The 11,972-nt window shown below is 42.2% G+C and overlaps 1 protein-coding gene across 2 annotated transcripts in view; it reads right to left on the bottom strand.

Moving 5' to 3' along the window:
* Window positions 1-711: 711 nt before the first annotated feature.
* Window positions 712-11,972, bottom strand: part of LOC133150008 (metabotropic glutamate receptor 7) — a 94,881-nt gene continuing 83,620 nt past the window's right edge. For both annotated transcript variants that reach the window (XM_061272269.1, XM_061272270.1), the window contains exons 9-10: window positions 6,812-7,064; window positions 712-1,766 (exon numbers count right to left, since the gene is read on the bottom strand). In XM_061272269.1, the coding sequence (XP_061128253.1) occupies window positions 1,717-1,766; window positions 6,812-7,064 (303 nt within the window). In that variant the 3' untranslated portion in view covers window positions 712-1,716. The remainder of the gene's footprint in view (window positions 1,767-6,811; window positions 7,065-11,972) is intronic.

Here is an 11,972-nt window from a genome sequence, read left to right as displayed (position 1 = left end):
AACATTATGATACGTTGTTGCGATTAAGGTATTTTGTGTTATTCCCATTGACAGAGGAAAGCCACCCAGGCGAAATCCACACGGGAATCGAACCCACAACCTCCAGACAGTGAGGCGCACGTCCTAACCAGTCGAACACCGTGCTACCACGACTTGCCCTTGTCTGTGAAAAACATCCGCACCTCCACAGGTTCATGCCAGATTTACGTCGGCCACAAAAGTATAGCCCTGAGCATCCATTTTAATTTTTATTGTTGGATTCTTTTGGGTCGCTGGTTTTATCTTGGATACCTGGTACTTCATATTCTAATTCCAATTGCCGAAAAAAAAAAAAATCAGAGTGAGAGGAACTTGACTGCTTTAGGTTGGACTCGGCAGGGACTAACTGATCTGACACGGCTGCTGGAACTTGGAAGGAGTCTCAGCAGTGGGGATGAACACGGGGTGAGACAGAAAAGAGCATAGGCGGGAGCCAAGGAGTACGAGAGTGGATTTTCCCTCCTCTCGCCGGGTCTCATCTCGTCCGCATGACAACGCCGCTCGCTCGGCTTTCTAGCGTGACCTCTTTGGCGCGGGGACGAGACGGTGACATTTGCAACAGTTTACATAAACGCCGCGGTGATTAATAGCACTTATTCATACATGAGTCCAACAGAGCAGCTCACTGAAAATTCACACGTGCACCAAAAGAACTGGGATATGATGTGGCACTTGGGTTGTATAAAAGATAACAAACTCATTTATTACATGTTCATAAATTGACAGACATCACAACATACTTGCACGGTCGCTGTGAGTGCTTGTCACACAGTTGCTAGGTACCACAAGGAAAGGCTACAAAAAACAAACATGCTTTCACATACAAGAGGGGTCAATGCAGCAACAGATTAAAGCCATATTCTGTCATTTGAATGATTTCCAGGGAAGAGAAAACAAAGCGCAGGAGAGTGCCGAAGCTCATTATCATTATCTTTTATTTCCTTGATTTTTTTTTTTTCATTTTTTGTAATGTTTTGCTTACATCAAATAGAACAGACATACATTGGCACATGCAAAGTCAACACTTTGTGGTGCTTCTCATTAACCATCCAAATGCCATTGAACACAGACCGCTTATCTATTTTAGTACTCCAAACATGAAAATAGTCTCAAATATTTACAAAAAATATAGTACAACGCCCATCACTCAAATATAATCATCATGTGGGTTAGACTTTTTTTTTCTTTTTAAAATTTCATTTGTGTAAAACAAAATACTGTATGTGGCAGAGCTCGCTGTTCAAGGTTCAATTTGATGTACTTGGAGCAAATAGAGGCACAGAAGAAAATCACTTAGAAACAATACAGAAGAAAAATCAGATAATGGCAACCCCAAGAGAATATGGCTTTAATGACATTGTAAAACAAAGTATCTCAAAAGCACATCCTCTGTTCTTTATGCCCTCGTCCGCGGCGACCCCTTTTAGCGGTCAGCTTCTTCTCTGCTCGAGGTCGCCGGGTTAAAACCTCCACAAGATGCAGTCGCAGCAGCCCGCAGCACTACTAGTCTCACTCAAGTCTGGATGGAGGTTGGATGCGCTCCGCCATCCTCTGTGTGAGCGCTCGGGTGCTGCAGGACGTGCTGGGATGCTCGCGAGCCTCTCCTGGTTCCTCTGGACCTTCCCTTTTTCTTTTCAATCACAAATGACACACGAGCAGCATTCATTCTCCAGCCCATCAGATCCTGAGGTTGTTATAATTCACGTACGTCTTCTTGGTGGCTTGACCTAAAGAAGGAGAGAAAGAAGAAGATTGTGCAAAGTCGAAAATAAATTAGGGCTTCATGATTTTGAAACGTAATTTACTTGCATTTTTTTCCCCCACCTTTGAATTTGATTGTTCAGCCCTGGCTTAAAATAATTCTATGGCTGTCCATTAAATATGTCTACTTGATATTGGTCTCAAAAAAGTACTGCTCAGATGCGCTGGAAAAATATCAATGAAGTCTATTTTAATTGATTTTCACTTGACTTTCATCTTTGACTACAAACAAATCTTGAGTCTTTACCGGGGGGTTAACAAGGGAGAAAATCAGTTGTGCTATTCACTCGCCCGTTATGCCACCCAAAACAAAACCATCCTTCAAATTTGCAAGAAAATATACGCCTTCTGCTTTGGTCGCTAGCTATTCTTCTCACCAACTGTGAGCAATGACAAGCAATGTGCTCTGGGCCTGCGTATCATTTGCACTCACAATGCCACAGCGGAAGCTCACCTTCTATTTTCACGTTAACCAGCAATAAAGAAAAACAAACACTCCACAAGTGGGCAACGAGCAAACGCTATGTGCTTCGAGTGCGGATCGCCATGGAAACGAGCAGAGCGCTTGCCTCACCGTCGCAGCGTGCGCTCGTGTGTCCTTCTGTGATGCGGTTTCAATCGTTCAAAGTGCGCGGCTTCCATTTGAGATCACGCCGACTCGTCACGACTTGTGCGAGGTGTTCGAGGAAAGGGTTTAAGTTTGATGGGTCAAAGGTGGTGTGGGGGATTCTATTTTTATTGTTGTGGAATACACACAGTGAGACAGTCACTCAGTCAGTCAGTCAAAGAGGCTCACGTCTGTCATCCTCCTCGCACAATACAGAAGGTTGAAGTATTCTGCCCTAATTAGATAGATTCTCATTCTACTGCTTTAATGTTGCTATGGCAACAAACTCCCCTGGGCTGTGCAATTAAAGTCGCACCATTTCTTTGCAGCGTTTTGTAGTCTCGCGCTGCAACTATGATGAATAAAACATCACATGTACTACAGAGTTTTGCTAGTTACTATAAGCAGCATTCAGAAACACCAGCCAGCCAATCTAAGAGCAAGTGGATGTCAATTTGTGTGTATTCTATGCTTTTAATATTTATAATCATACACATACTGGATGCGTAACAACCCATGTTTTCTAGCCCTCTGGTTTGTCAGTAATTGATGAGATGAACATGGCCTGAAAATCTTCAAGAATTTTTGTCGATGCTTGCCTGGCTCATTTACCTGCAGTAGTGCCTTGAGATATGAATCTAGTTTGTTCCATGGCAACACTGTACCTCAAAATTTTTTCCCAATTGAAATGAAATGAAATAACATTAACCAGTTCCCACCACACACACCCACGTTTTATAAAACGCTTTTCTGGACACTCAAAGACACTTTATAGTGTCACTCATGCACTCATGGTGGTGGTAAACTATGTATGTATGTAGCCACAGCTGCCCTGGGGTAGCCTGACAAAAGCGTGGCTGCCGGTGTGCGCCTACGGCTCCTCTGACGACCTGCAAAGATTTGCACCCAGTGTGAGTGGCAAGGTGTGTGAAGTGTCTTGCCCAAGGACACAACGACACAAGACTTAGAGCGGGATTGGAATAGCTGAACCTCCGGTCACTGAACGACCCTCTCTACTAGGCCATGGCTGCCACAAAACAGTATGTAGCATTTTACTTTGGAAAATTGTTCAGAAATCAAATTGTTGCGCTTCCACTGTGTGTGTGTGTGTGTGTGTGTGTGTGTGTGTGTGTGTGTGTGTGTGATATTGATTGTTCTCATTATAAATAATTTTTGGAGGGCGGACTGGAATGGAGAATTGACATTTCCGTTCCTTTCAATGGGGAAAGATAATTTAAGAGTATGCATGATTTGCATTAAGAGCATGGTTTGGGAGCAAATCTCACTCGTATCTCAAAGCATAACTGTATGGTAATTGCAGTTCAAATTGAGGACATTGAAGGATGACCATTTCAAATGAGACCAATTGTGGCTTTTTTTTTGCAAAGCCATTAGTCCCCATCAATACTAGTGCAAATGTGCAGAAGTTCTCATCATAATCCTATAAATCACTCCGAGTCGTCTCCTCCAGGGCTGACAGGCCCTGAAAGCGAGGTATTTGGCGCTCTGATGGTTACAGGCAGTGACGGACAGTCTCTGGGGACGGCGGAGCCACAGTTCAGGTTTCAGGGCGGTCATGCACATAAATCCGCCATTAATAAATGTCACTTCCATTGCTGCAAAAAAAGGGGGCACAAGGGGGGAAAGGGTACAGGATGGAGAGATAAGGCGAGAAGACATTCGTGGAGGTGAAAGGCCCACAGAGCAGATGACATGATGCACTCATGGGATGGCATCCTGTAGACCAAATGACCCACTTTTGATGCTGTGCTGTGACAGATGTAGAGGTTTGGAACACCCCACCCCTGTGGAGCATGTCTTGCCCCATCGGCCGCATGCGTAATTCCTACACTATCTCTTGATGCACCGACTCCCCGACTGACCGCGATCATGCGCAAATTCAGGAAAAGCACATGAGCTCATGACAGATGAGTATGACAACTGTTGGCTGTTTGGAGACGTTCCAGGGAATAGCTGTCATCCCATAGACATCATTCAGGGCTTGTGAGGGGCTGGTGCACCTGTGGGCGCCGTGATGCTTCCGTGTGATTAGAAGCGTTGCGGGAGAGGAGGCGTTTGGCGCATATGATTTGCATGAGCCGTCAATCATCTCCATCTTCCTTCCCAACAAGGAGCGATGCATTTGGCGAGCCTCAAATTACGGTGTTTTTTTTTCTTGGTGTAAATTTTGGGACACCTGCAGATTGACTTTGTGAGGTGTATCGGGTTTGTTGAAGCCTTTGACCTGCTCAGTAATCAATGGCAGAGTACATTTGGACAAACAAGCATTCAAATCAATGGGCAATTTAGAGCAGAGGTATCAATTTCATTGTCGTCACCAGTCGTATCGTAGCTATGGTTTCCCCGGGCTGTGATGGCTGAGAAAATGATATACAGTAAATGTATAATCACCTAAATATTGTTGCTATCGGGTGGAATGTGAAGTGTTGAAAATAGCCTGAGCGCAAATCTATGAGCACTCTTGGACTCTTGAACGGTCTGAAAAGTGTTGAATGATTTGACCTCTTCTTGACTCCGTGGAAACCTCGTGGCATTAGGGCTCCTTAAAAAAAATGAGTGAAAATAGTTGGCCGGATACATTTATACATTTAGTTTTGGCTGGATACGTTTATATTTGAAAAGTGTCAAATACTCTTCGCTTGTTGTTGATTTGTCCATATTATTCTAACCAATGACAGAGGTTTTTTTTTCCAGTTTAAATGAGTATTGCTCGTAATATCTGTAGAGGATTTACATTCAGGTACTGATATGCCAAAATTAAAATGACAAATTCATTAGGCAAAAAACATGAAGTGGAGACATTTTATTAGTAGGCCACAGAATGATGTGGCAGGTCAATTTGGAGTTTTAACACCTGTGATTTTGAGTCTTTGACAAAACCCCACACAACCACGCAGTAAGGCCAGAGCCAAGATTTAAACACAAACCTCAGAACTGCAAGGCAGAGGTACAGAATATTGAGTCACTAAGTTACCAGTGTGCTTTTATATATTACAAAAAATAATAATAATAAATTCTTGGACCTCAAGACACCATAAAGAAACGACAGTTCTCTCGCCTACTGCATGACTTGCCTTTGTGGCTAGACAGGGATGTGCCCCGACATTGAAGAAAAGCAGCAAGCACGGGTTCGCACACAAACATCTACACGTACAAAGAATGTCATTTATATAAGTAAAAAAACCAAAGAGTTTGTGGACGATGAATTTTTTCCCAACACTTAATTGAATATATACAATATCAGAAACAAATGCCCTGGTACAGCTAACAGTTACAGGAACAGGAACTGTAATTCCCTTCCTCGTCAGCTCTGTCTATTTCCGCTTCCATTTTATTGACGTCAGATCTTTCCATTTGTTTATATCGTGTAATAACAGATGACGTGGGAATATACCAACTACGTCGATTTGTGAAAATGTTTGAAATTGATTTTCAAGATTCAAGAGTTTTTATTTGCCATGTTTGAGCGTGCCAAACAAGGGATTTGACTTTGGTAAATCACAGCCTCGGATATTTATTCGGATATGGAGGGTTTTTACCTGACCTGGGTGATTGATCAAAGAGCCTGGCTCACAATCCTGGTTTTAGTTCCGGTTATTAGTCCCAGAGATGTTTGCTCATAAGTGTTCCACACAAAACACATCCAGGCACCCCTTTATGGACCTTACTTTGTGCACTGCGGCCCAATCACGCTGGAACAGCTTCCTCAAATTTCCCACAACGTTGGTTACAATACAGTCCAACTCATTGGCCAATGTGTCTGAGACAGTTAGCAAATTAATAATTAACAAATCCATTCATTAAATATGTCCCTGTACTGTATTTCAACCGCACACAAACCCACAAGCCGACACCCGAACCTCACTAATCATTGTGATAATGTCGAGTCAGAGCGTGGTGGTCTGAGTAATGCCTCTCTGCTCTGTAGACGGATTATCCCCTTCCATTCCATTGATAGAACTCTCAATTCTTCTCCTTCTTCAGATCTCTCTGTCCCTCCACTTCTTCCAGCGGACTCGGGTTAAAGGTCTCGGAGATAACTGATACCATGTTCTATAGGCATTAGACGTGCTTTTTACCCTGCCACACAACCAATTAAATTGGCCAAATGGGATTTCTAAGTTCAAGAAAGGAAGTCTAAGAAAAAAAGGGGAAGTGGCAGAAAGACATATCACTTTAGCCTCTAGGGGAAGCCATTTAAAAAACTCAATAGCACAGATATAAACGTAGATCCTAGGACATTTCGGAGAAGTTCAGCAAAATAAGCTTGGTCAATGAAAGGAAGATATAGCTGTCAGGTGTATGGTAGTGTTTAGCTTATGTATGAACTGACGCTTCCGCTGTGGTTTTGTGTGTCGTTGACATGACGTAAAGGTTACTCACTCATAGGGTCAGCAGCAGGGTTCTCACATAGCTCAGTCTTGGCTTCTCCGTTGGGTCTCTCACTGGGCTTCTGGGACAAGCGTGACGACATGGTCGCGGCTGTCACCACCGCCTTGAAGCTACGTTTCCTCTTCTGTACGTTGAGCTCGGGATGGAAGATAATGATGTACACCTTGGGCATGTAGAGCATGCCCAGTGCTACCGAGGCACTGAGATTCATGGAAATGGTCAGGGTTGTCGTCTGGATGTAGAGCTAGGAGGAAGCCAAAAAAAAAGAGAATTTAATTCAGGATGGCAAGGAGGTAATGGGTCTGAATACTTTTTTGTGTGAGATTCAGATGTTGGAATTGATCTAAATCAAGTTCAGTAATAGCTTAACATCGCTGAATATTACTCCCATGGCAAAAACCGAACAAGAACTTGGGCTAAACGGTTTTGGAATATTATATGTAATTGAGATTTTTTTGCCCCTCAATATTGTGATAACAAGTCAATGTTTGATTAATATTTAAACAAAAGCAATAAATTAATATGTGCAGTATAAAATAAATATCCAAATTACTACATGTATTATAAAATATTTGGAACCTGCTATTTATAAAAATGGCTCTCTTAGTAATGCAGGTCAGTTCCAATTTATTTGCCCGTGTTACATGTTTTTTTCAAATAAGAGAAATGGGAAAGACTATTAAACATGCTATAAATTATAACACAGCATTAACTTTGTCAAGTTAGACTTTTCTGCTATTCTTGATTGTACCTGATGTTGCAGCCATGTTTGTCAAACCTAAAATTATGTCGATAATCAGACCCTGATATCAGATGTGTTTACGTGGAAAAAGAGCAATTAATCATGGCGGAACATCATCCAATCCAACCTGTGTCTGCAAGCCTGATACAAGCACACACATTTCAACCGCTGGAGAGTCACAAGGCATCGTCTGAACACACTCGCACAGTCTCCTTCCCACCAGCGCGCCCACTCCTACTCTTGTCGAGATTGACAAACCCCGGGCCGAGTCCTCCCATCTCAAGTTTCCCTTCGTGTCAGGCGTCTCATACGGCCTCTGCAGCGTGTCTGGGCTATAGCAAAACACTTGCATGTAAATACGACTGCAATAAATGACTGGCAATGGTCTCTGTATTTTTGACAGCGCCTTCATTTGTCTTCCTGCAGCGCCGCATGCAGTCGTCTGTGAAGGCTTTCAGCGGGCTTTTGTGTTAAGATCATTCAGGGGACGGCCATTGATGTGCGGCGTGCACTTACATTCCAACCGTGACGTGCCGCCACACTTACATAACACCTTTCACATTCTCCTCTCACAATTGTGATCTTATGTAACCCTCATCACGCAGTTGTTTAACTGTGGATTATTTATGTTCCTAAAGGGATGGTTGGAGCCTTTGGTTTCATTTGAGGGTTGCTAAAGGAGAGCACATAGCTGTTACAGGAGCACATCATTAATCCAGTGTTTCCCAACCTTTATCGAGCCAAAGCACCCATTCTACAGAAGTAAAATCACCCAGCGCAACACCAATCAGATATACTGGAATGGTAATCTCATTTTATCTTTCAAATGGAATTTATTCAGTGTGATGTATGGGCTTGTTTGATTGAACACAAAGATGATATACTTGAAGAAAGACATTTAAGTTATTATGATGAACTTGATAAATGGCAACAGACAATGGAACACAACTCAAATTAGAGGTTTTGTAGATAGTGAGCAATTTTTCTAAAAAAAGAACCGTAAAGCTAGTTAATGCCACTCCTGATTAAATTTTCTGTCAAACTAGACATGACACAAAGACACTTACATATTGTGTGTTTTAAAAGAGTCACGCAATGTTGCCTTACACTTGCTTAGTCGCGGTGTTAAAATCCTTCCAATCAGGGTTGCCTAACCACCATTTCGCATCGAAAGACAGACACAATAAAGATTTCTCTGTGCTGAGCTGTAAAGAAGAACGAAATCCCGATTGGCCTAAGCAAGTAAAGAAAAAAAAGTGACAGCATTCCCCCACTAGCGAAAAGGGAAATCTAACGATGGATGGAATACAGATGGGAATTATATTTCTGCGTCTCTTTTCAAATTGATTAATTAAAAAAAAAAAATCCACAAAATCTAGGAAATGATTGTCGTGTGGATGTTTCATATTCCGATATGCGTTTCAGTAGTTGTGAAAGTCTTCTTAATTTAATCATGATGCAAACTGTTCAATTCTTTACATTCTAATTGATTATACTATTATATTATTTTATAAAGTAATTATAGAGTGCTGTTTTCCTTGCTAAAAACACATTACAACATTTATTATTTTTGCGGGAAAGAACTGGAATGTATTCATGGCATTTCCATTTAATTCAGTGGGAAGGGTGATTTGAGAGACTGTTCACCACTGGCAAAGATAGATTCCCAAAGATATATTCGTAATTACTAAAGAATCATTTTCTGGCAAATCAAGCAAAATCGGATCATTCCCCACAGTGCTCCCTGATGATTTCTCCCAGTACACTAGCTGGGAATCCCGGCACTAATTTACCTCATTTAAAAGCATCACACGTCACTTGTACTGCCGTCTGTCTGCTGGTGGTAGGCGGACAACACTGTGATAAACACATTAGCTAGCACGCTGAATCTGCAGGGGAGGCGGCGGCGAGACGAAATGACTAAGGGAAGGAAATGAAGCGGTGCCGTTATTTGCATACACTTTCTGTAAACAGCATGACTAATGCTAATTTCTTGAGCAGGACGCCGGCTCATATATATCCAGGATACTTTTGTCTTCTGATCTACACCAATGGAAGATCGTCACGCACACATATTAAGTGCACAGACTTTCCATCCCTTCCTGCTTCTCTGCGGGGGAAGGCATGGAGCCTGCACACCATGCATTAGTAACCACATGAGTATCACCATGATCTCCAAGCATGCTGTTTCTACAGAGCTGTACCAATGTGTCATTTTTATGTGAACTTCTTTTGAGATATTAGGCCAACCAATAAAAGCAGTGTGCGCCCATGGCGTAGGATATAATCACCAGAGATTCCCCACCTCGTGTTTCTATGTTTAGTTGTAGCCGGTATCCATAGCAACACTACCCGGTTTGGAGTGCAGCGCAACGTGACTGGAAGAATCTTTTTTAATGAGATTTTGATGCCTTCAACGCTGCGCCCTTTTACAGCTGATTTATTGACCGCACAGAGGTTTGCTGGCAAGCATTAGACGCTCTCTCACATTCATCACACCCGAGTAAAACACCAAAGTGTAGCAATGCGGGTTGTCATTCCCTCACATACAGCGCACACACGCACCAAAAGGCATACAAACGCGGCCGAGCCATTCTCTAATCACCACCGTTTGAGCTCGACCCAATTTCCTCGCCCTCTCACCCACCCCTTAAATGTCACAAAACATCCATAATTAATTTGTGTTGCTTTAACATAAATAAATACATGAAGTCATTTGGAACAGCTGCTCGGGAACTCTCTATTTATAGGCGCCGTAATGATTTATTAACGCCCTCATCAGAAATCGAGCGCCCGCTTTTGAACGTTACATCTCATTGACAAGGCCCAACGCAACATCCAGCCACAACAAATGACACGTCTTCACTTTAGACAAAAAGCCGTTGAGCGTAATTCACATAATTATAGCCACCAGGGATACACTTAGTACGAAGGCAATTTAGAAGGCTATGGTTGAGTAGCACGGATGCGCACGGTGATGAGGACTTGATTCAGTAAGTGACAATCGGGATGGCCGCACAATAATGGATCTGGGGAATTTGGGTTTCCTCTCAACTACCTGCATGTCTTTTGTTGTCGGGGCTGGCCTACTTTCTAGCCTGGCCTGTGCCATGAATAACTCTGTCTGGGTATGTGCTGCAAAGCCCGAAACCATTCTGGCATTACTTCAGGAGATCTCTCCAATGAAGGTCTGAATGTGTGTGTGTTTTTTTTTTCTCCCGGAGAATAACACAAGGGAGAGGATGCATTTTTTCATGACTGGGTTAAGATATAGTGCTCATTTGTTGGAAATCTGTATTTCAGGGAAGGCAATTACTACAAAGCTTTGAGGAACTTTTAATCAATTTCTTTCACATGTGAAACAATTCATATCTTGATCCTGAGGAATGGCTGCAGGTTGTGTCCTGACCTGTTAAGCAAGGTCCCGGCATCACTTATGGGAAACAGGAGGTGTGATGCTTTGTTGAATTCAGGGTCGCGTTTTGAACATTGTAAAGAAAAAAAAAAAATTCCCAGGATGACACTAAAGGGTTCACCTTTAATGTGAATACAAATGTGGAACATCTTCCTTCTTTCAAGGTTTGGGTTAATAAAACCTTCCTGCAGGATGTGAGAAAACATTGAAAACTGCACTTCCGAAAAGTTCCACGATGTTGCGATGCATTTATTTCACTAACAATGTAGTTGTGGGTAGTTATGCATCTGAAGCCGACAATAACCACATTGCACTTAAGCTTCTTTTGTATGTGTGAAATGATCCCAAACTTGGCACAAGAAGTGTTGAAGTGAAACACAGAATGTGGCAGATACTCTTCAATTTTTTTACACTCTATTTAATTGTCTTTTTTGTATGTTTTTTTTAAAATCACAAAACATTTTTTTAGTCACCTGAAAAGTGATAATTTTGGAGGTACGAGCATTCTGAGTGTTTTAAGCCATGAAGATGGTAATGGAACAAATCAAACACACCTCTCAAGGGACCATCTATTTGGTAATTATTTTATGGAGCGGCAAGATGAAGGGCAAAACTAAGTTGCTGAGGGAGAGACAAGCTCTTCAAGAAAAAGGTTAAAGCAGGGTCTCTCTATTTTATTTACGGGTGTTCAGTTCATATCAGATGTCAGAAACAATATTAGACAAGGTAGTCGATGTCATGATGTTTTCATCTCGAGACTTGAGTGACAAAGACAAACAAGCAAAAGCGTCAATATTTCCAACAAGCGCACATCCCGAGTCCTGTCAAACAACTTGATTGGACGGCGCTATTATTTCCATGCTCCATTCTGCTCTCATTTGTATAGAATTGCTTATTAGATGTGACACCACTGTCAGTGACTTGAGGGTGCAAACTTGCTTTTAAGCCAGATGAGTGTCTTGTCAGTGATTAGAGTGCCGCATGTTTCAACACTT

The sequence above is a fragment of the Syngnathus typhle genome, linkage group LG2 (genome assembly GCF_033458585.1).
Source record: "Syngnathus typhle isolate RoL2023-S1 ecotype Sweden linkage group LG2, RoL_Styp_1.0, whole genome shotgun sequence".
Taxonomy (NCBI): Eukaryota; Metazoa; Chordata; class Actinopteri; order Syngnathiformes; family Syngnathidae; genus Syngnathus; species Syngnathus typhle.
This window is presented reverse-complemented; position numbering and strand designations above follow the sequence as displayed.